General features: G+C 39.1%; 1 protein-coding gene and 1 long non-coding RNA gene across 2 annotated transcripts in view; both read right to left on the reverse strand.

The window, feature by feature from the left end:
• LOC116701612 (uncharacterized) overlaps positions 1–2,669 on the reverse strand; it is an 8,795-nt gene extending 6,126 nt beyond the window's left edge. Inside the window, exon 1 of the long non-coding RNA XR_004334971.1 lies at positions 2,657–2,669. This is a non-coding gene — a long non-coding RNA (uncharacterized LOC116701612). The remainder of the gene's footprint in view (positions 1–2,656) is intronic.
• Positions 2,670–4,958: 2,289 nt separating this feature from the next.
• Positions 4,959–7,740, reverse strand: LOC116701610 (doublesex- and mab-3-related transcription factor B1). The gene is made up of 3 exons (XM_032535396.1): positions 7,062–7,740; positions 5,609–5,853; positions 4,959–5,507 (listed from the first exon to the last, which is right to left on the reverse strand). Exons 1-3 carry the CDS (start codon positions 7,612–7,614, stop codon positions 5,379–5,381), a joined length of 927 nt encoding a protein of 308 aa, XP_032391287.1. The 5' UTR covers positions 7,615–7,740; the 3' UTR covers positions 4,959–5,378.

Here is a 7,740-nt window from a genome sequence, read left to right on the forward strand (position 1 = left end):
ATTCTTTTAACCTTTGTGTTGTCATCCCGTTAACAATGAACTTGTCCTTCCTTTTTTTGGGCTTTTCCAATGTTTTTGCCGCTTTTTCTGATTTACTTGTCACTTTTTCCATGCTTTTGGCACATTACTTTGTAAAACTTGAGCTGGTTTAATAATAGGTTTTACACTTATTCTTGGAATTCCTGGTCAACGAACCTCATTTGTATCAAATTATACATGCAATTTTAGTTAAAAAGGCAGAAATTATGAATTATTTTAACAAATCACAGGATGTTGATGTTATGTCAAAGTTTTCTCCGGATACTGTTTTGAAACCATAAAAAAAAAGAATTCAAATTCTATAAGATTAAATCAAACACCCAAAAAATCCAATGAAAGTAATCATTAATGTTACTTGAAGAATGTATGGAAACATCCATGTTATCTTTGGGCAAATTGGTTGTTAGAAATCCATATTTCTGATATAAAACATTTTGAAACGGGTCAGTTTGACCCGAGGACAACACAAGGGTTAAATCTTGAGGAATTATGGTTAATCCCACTTAACCCTCATGTTGTCCTCGGTTCAACTTTGACCCATTTTCAGTTTTTTGGGCCTTTGAAATAAGCTGAAAACGTCAACATTAGAAATATCAAACAACTTTGGAAAAAAAACCTCTAAAAAAGGACCCACTACATTGATAAAGTGACAATAATGTCAGAAAATGCGATATGTTTTTTCATGGTTGATGGGAAGATAACACAAGGGTTAAGAACAAAGCACAATACATTGTGATGCCTATGATAATGCCACTAACCCTCAATGACCTTATCTTTGAGGTTTGTTTATGTAGTAATGCAGATCAAAGAGAAATTTAAGTTTTTTTAAGTTTTTCACCAAAAACATACAAAATAACACTGGATTTCATAAGAAACAATACTTTTATTGTCACGGGTTGCACCGATTCAAGAGAGCAGAGGCATACAAACCAGTTTCTGTGGAACAGTTTGCATTACAATCATTGTCATCTCCAAATCAGCTGTCTCTACAGCAGACTCTTCCACTATCTTCTCATGTTGGCTGCAGAAATGAGGGAGGAGATTCTAAGGAAAATTCCCTTAGAATTATTGTTTGGACCTTCTAGTTGCATACTTCTTTTAGGCGTGTAAAAGGCTTTGTGAGATGTTACATAACCGGCTAACATGGTAACCTGAAGTTTTCAGAGAACTGCTTGCACAAGCCAGACTTCTTGAAATCTTGAAGATCCTAGTCTTTATTTTTTCTCTCACATTATAACGTATTGCACAAACTACTGTAAGCAATGACAGAGGTCCTCTTACAGTGGTTAGGGTTAGGGCTGAGGCAGGTAAAGTGGGTGTTGATGCTTTTTTATCACCTGCTTCAAAAAAAGCAGTGTTGAAATCTGGAACTTGTTCTGCAGGTGTACAGTACATTCATACAAGCACCAGTGTCAACTTGTTGTATGTTGTGTTTATTCTGTGCTAACTGATGGGCGGCCTTTCTTTTTCTTCCTATTTTGTACTTCTATTCTAATCCACAAAGTTTTGCGGTAAAATATATTAACCCTTCATTGCTGCAAACTCAAGTGGGTAAACACAAGTGGGTATGTGGGTAAGATACACCTGCATCAAGTGCAGATGTTTCTGGGATTTGACATTCATGGTCCCCAGCTCATTTATACTACGGACTTTGGTAAAACCTTGACATTTCCTCTTGCGCCACCATGAGATTGACAGTGGTGGTTTTGAGTGAAATGTCTACGCAATTATTGGTTGGATTGCCATCAAAATTCGGAACAGATGTTCAAATCCCCTTCAGGATAAATTACTCTTGGGATTCCCTGACCTTTCATCTGGCGTCATCATCAAAACTCTTTGTCCAATTCTTTATTCATGACCAAATACCTGCATAACTAATAACATTCCCATTAGCCTCAGCTGTACTTCGTGTTCAGTGTTAATTAGTAGGTCTAATTTATATTACTTACTTACATTTTATCATGTTATGTTTTATTCCTCAACTTAACTTTCAAAACTATATGTTTAGATTGACATTTTGTTGTTACTTTTGTGATCTTCCTTTTCTTTTTTTTGCATTTTTTTAATTAGCATTTTTTATTAGCATTGTTAGAGGGCGCCTAAGACCTAAGGTTTTCATTGGTAGCGACTGCTTCCATGATTTTTGTGCACATGATAAAAAATAGACCTTCAGCCTTGAAATGTTAGCTAACATGCCTGAATAAGACAGTGAGCATAGTAAACATACTTACTAAGCATCGGTACGTTAGCATTGTCACAGTTAGCATGTTAGCATGCTGACATACTAGCATTTAGGTTTATTCACCAATGTGCTCAGCCTCACAGAGCTGCTACTGTAGCATGGCAGTTCACTTTGACTTTGTTTTCTCACACCTGATTCGGGTTTTTCTTGTGGCCCTTCAGACTGATGAAATTTATGAAAGTGATGACAGTGTAGCATGGCAGTTCACTTTGACTTTATGTTTTCTCACACCTGGTTCGTGTTTTTCTTGTGGCCCTTCAGACTGATGAAATTTATGAAAGTGATGACAGTTTCTACTAAAAACAATAAAGATGTCTCCACTGTGGCTTAAAACATACCAGGGGTGACAAGGGATAGTGACAGGGAGATGAAGACAGAGGGAGAGAGCTGAAGTGATTCATTTGGTCAAAGTAATCCCAGGAATCCAGAAGCCCACAAATAGACACGCAAACAATGCTCACCTCATGGCAGCTGCACTTCAGTGAACTCCCTAAAGTTGCTGATGTCAGCATTAATGAGTTTAGTACAGTGGTGGAATGCAGCTAAATACATTTACTCAAGTACTGTACTTAAGTACAAATTTGAGGTACTTGTTCTGACTAAAGTCTTTTCATGCCACTTTCTACTTCTAGTCCACTACATTTTAGAGACAAATATTGTACTTTTTACTCTACTACATTAATCTGACAGCTTTATTACTTGCTACTTTAGAAATTAAGATTTTTGCACACAATTCACATGTAGTTTATGAAATAGTCCATCCATCCATCTTCATCCGCTTATCCGGTATCGGGTCGCGGGGGCAGCAGCTCCAGTAGGGGACCCCAAACTTCCCTTTCCCGAGCCACATCAACCAGCTCCAACTGGGGGATCCCGAGGCGTTCCCAGGCCAGGTTGGAGATATAATCTCTCCACCTAGTCCTGGGTCTTCCCCAAGGCCTCCTCCCAGCTGGAGGTGCCTGGAACACCTCCCTAGGGAGGCGCCCAAGAGGCATCCTTACCAGATGCCCGAACCACCTCAACTGGCTCCTTTCGACGCAAAGGAGCAGCGGCTCTACTCTGAGCTCCTCTCGGATGACTGAGCTTCTCACCCTATCTCTAAGGGAGACGCCAGCCACCCTCCTGAGGAACCCCATTTCGGCCGCTTGTACCCTGGTTTATGAAATAGTGTTTTATTATAATTTTAACTACCCAACAATATGACAGCCTACAAGTCCAGCTGAAATGATAAGCTGATTTAACACTAAATTGATTGACAGAACTGTTTTGATAATTTCCAGTATCTAAAATGTGATTTTTTTTTCCCATTAGTACTTTAGTAACATTTTCATGGTGATACCTACTAACTTACTCACTTACTCACTTTTCAATGCTGAACTTTGACTTCTAAGTATTTTTTACAGTGTGGTATTAGTAGGCTACTTCTATTGTAAAGGATCTGAATACTTCTTCCACCACTGGTCTGGTGAAAATCCCACCAGCATGGAGAAGCCAAAGAGGTGCGGTGTCACACTGGTCACCTTCTTCTGGCATCCTTCCTAAACCTCCAACACTCCAGTGACAAATACCAGTAATGAACCAGCACAGTGGTACTCCGTAACACCTGCTCCACATACACATTAATGTTATTACCAGAGGTGGAAGGAAGAAGTGTTAAGATATTTTACGCAAGTAAAAGTACCAATACAACAATATAAAAGTAGTCCACTAGAAGTAAAGGTCTTATATTATCAGCTAATCTAAGTATTATCAGCTAAATGTACTACCAAGTATCAAAAGGCAAAGTACTTGCTCTTCAGTAAATTGGCCTAGTGACTGATATGATTGATAACATTGCTGCATTAAGCAACATTTTACTGTTTTAGCTTTAATTACTTTATATACTATTGGGTAGATTCATCCAGTGGTTGCCAACAAAGGGGTCGGGCGCCCTCCAAAGTAGTTTTTTTTCAATCATGACTGTATTACTGAAAAACTTGAGAGCTTCAGACATTTCTTTAAATTTAACAATTTGAGGAGTTTAGAGGGGAAAATGTCTCTTTGATGGAACTGCTAACAATGCATGGTCATAAGACAAAAAGGTTAGGAACCACTGTGTTAAAGTATAACAATGTACTGCACTTTTAATAAGCGTATCATATATTTTTTAAATGTAAAATATTAAGCTGTAAAGTACCTTTGAACTAAGGTTGTTAAATATAGTGGAGTAAAATGTATAAAGTAGTAGAATACAATGGAAACAATTAATGTAAAGATGAAGACCCCTAAAAATGGTACTATAACTACAATACTTAAGTAAATCTGTTTAATTATACTCTACCACTAATGATTACTTTTAACATACTTTCACAGCCAGTGAAGGTGTGTTAAAAGTATTTGGGACAGGAACTCAAAGAGTGCCTCCTCTGGTGGACATTTTACAAAATGCACATACTCAAAATGAGTGAAAGTGCAATGTTGAAAGGATAAAAGAAGACAAGAGGAAATTTACAAACTGGAGATGGGAAGTCTACTAACCATGAAACCAAATCCCATAATGTTTTATCTTAAAATGTCATTCATTTACACATTAATAATGATGTGATTAAATCCCTGAACTGTTACTGACTGCATTTGGGTTCTGTTCCTTCTTGCCTTGCATGAACCCTTGTGACAACAAGCAAAAAGGAGATGGATATGAAAAAATAAACCAAGCTTTTATTATAAAACTCAATCCCAACAAAAAATAGCCTGTCAACTCTTGTGTAAGTACACTGAACAAGTGTATGTTGCACTGCAGAGTGCTCATTTATAAACAAATTTTCAATAAGTACTAATTAAATGACATTTGAAATTGAATTTATTACAAATTCTAAAACTAGACATACAAAATCAGCTAGCTTCTTTAAACAACAATGTTCTGCACTTATCTTTAATCAATATAGTAAGAACAACAGTGTGCTGAAACATTCATGCAATCTGAACAGGACGGTTGTCAATCCATGGTAAAGTGTTGTTCGGTACAAAACAACAGGACTTGGCCAACAAACTGCAAAACACCTGCAGGAAATAGCCCAGTTCTTTTAATCTAGCCCCTCTATTATTTGCTCACTGAGCTTTAATCCACCACATCTATGACTTGTTCAGTGTGCTTGGACAGAGGAGGCTGAGGGTGCTGCCTTGATATCAGCTCCTCCTGGAAGAGTTCTGGGGGTGGCTGAAGGGTGAAGAAGACCGGCCTGCAATCCTGACATATTGAACAAATGCATACATTTTTATTAAGTCATTGCAGCAGTATTTTTTACTTTACAGCTGGCCTACAGTATTCAAAGAGGAGCGGCCACTCACAGCAGGAGGTACAGGCTCTGGTGGAGGCGGATAATGCACAGCATGCGACTGGAAGTGGGGGAACATCAGGGGTCCACGGAGGCTGTCGTTGATAAGCCCAGCAGGCACGGGTGGCAACCATGGCATGTTGAACAGGAGGTTTGGACACGGTGCGTAGCTGCTGGGGTACTGACCTGACATCGTAAATGGAAAGTGAAGAACGGGCAGATGTGCAGTCTGGCCAAATTCACCAAAGTAAGGGGTATCTGGAGAGAAAGGTAAGATAAGTTTTTACTAATTTTGTGATTAGAGATAAAATATCTACTTGCTCAAAGTCAATTTTTACTGACCCCTATACAATTTTGTTGTTGTACTGCCTTGGAGAACGGGCAAATGGGTTGTTATAGTTACTTGCCCGTTGAGCGGTTTACCTGTACCGGCCCATCAGGCAACCTTTATGTTAAACCCTGTATACAAGCTATATTTCCTACAATCTAACATTTCAAGTATACACAATAACAATACTAGGGCTGCAACTAATTATTTCTTAATTTAATAATTTTCTCTTGTTTTGTCGATTAATCAACTGATTAATATGAACTAAAAATAGTGGGAAAAATACCAGCAAAGTTTCTCAAAGCTCTTGGTGACTCTTCAAATTGCTTGTTTTGCGGACCATAGTCCAAAACTCTAAAATATTTATTTAACTGTAATGTGTCATGTGTGTGAAGTGTGTAAGTATTACCAGCAAAATGTAGTTTTAAAGTAAAGTGTAAGTATTTAAAGTAAATTCTGCAAACAAAAACATGGTCCCTGTCAGTGTTTTACTGTCAGTGTCAGTGATAATTATTATCATTTGCCTGCTACAAAGTATTTATATGTAATGATAGTATTTAGGTATTATTGGTGTTTTTTTTCAACAACAAAGAAACTAAAAATAAATTGACTCTTCAATGGCTAACTCGCCCTCGTCTTTCCCGCCACATCCCTTCCTCCCCATTGTTTGCCTGGGCAGCTTTCTCCACGCGCTGTTCAGTTCGACCAGCGCAGGTGTTCCATAAATGGCCGTTGATTACATCAGCCCCCCAACATTCTGTTATCTTTTAAATAAACTCATTTAATGCTTCGCGAACGATCTTCTCTAATATTCAACTCATAATTCAAAAAAACGTATCACATTTATAGAAAATCCCTAATTGTATCGTTTTTACTCACATCCCAGCTCATGTAGCTAGGCAAAATAACTTGTCAGCCATTTTCATTTTCGAATTTGTTTTGTTTCTGATGTGGTCATTGTTTTGTTGTTGTTATTTTAGGAAGTTATAGCTAGCTAGTTAGTTAAGTCATAAAAGTGCTGCTTAATGTAAGTAACTATGGTCAATATCTTACAGTAAAACAAGTGTAACGTTAGCGTTGGCCCGAGTTGTAAACCATAACTAGCCTACAGTAAATTGATGAGAATGAAATAACTTACTAAAAGGTGTAACGTTACATGGTTTTTCCTCACTGGAAGTAAAGGGCAGCCCCTTTCGGATGTCCAAACCAGTCACATTCGCTCCTCCCGCGGCAGGTCGGATCCTGAGATCGAGAGGGCTCCGCACCGTGGCGGCTCGTTCCGGAGCCCCATCCGATGGAAGACACATCACTCCAGATGAGGCCGACGGACGAAGGCTTACGTCCGGGGCCGAGGCGCTACAGGTCCCATCAGCCGCTGGTTTCACCACGCTAACACCGGTGTGGACGCCGGGTCCCTTCTCTTTAATTTCGGCGTTATTTAGCTCTTTCTTCGGATTTCGCTGGAGGGCCGTGATGCGAGTCCGCTGTGTGATGAGATGGCACTTCCAGCATTCACATTTGAGAAAAGGACAGTACTTCATGTGACCCTTCTTCAGGACGATGATCCCATGGTGTCGGCACCGGGTACATTTCGGCTGTCGTGCAAGTGTCTCATGTTCGTTGGAGGGCATGTTGCCGGACTGGTTGTTTGTTAAGTAGAACAGCCTCCGTTCCCACACTTTTGGGGACATATGACTCAGTCTGAACTTTGTATAAAATGTATCAATTTCATGCGTGGGATAATAACACTATTGGCCCATGGCCAGTGACCTCGAGACCAATGAGAATCCAATAACCCTTTACCTTGTTGCTGTGCA

Source organism: Etheostoma spectabile, chromosome 14, assembly GCF_008692095.1.
Source record: "Etheostoma spectabile isolate EspeVRDwgs_2016 chromosome 14, UIUC_Espe_1.0, whole genome shotgun sequence".
Taxonomy (NCBI): Eukaryota; Metazoa; Chordata; class Actinopteri; order Perciformes; family Percidae; genus Etheostoma; species Etheostoma spectabile.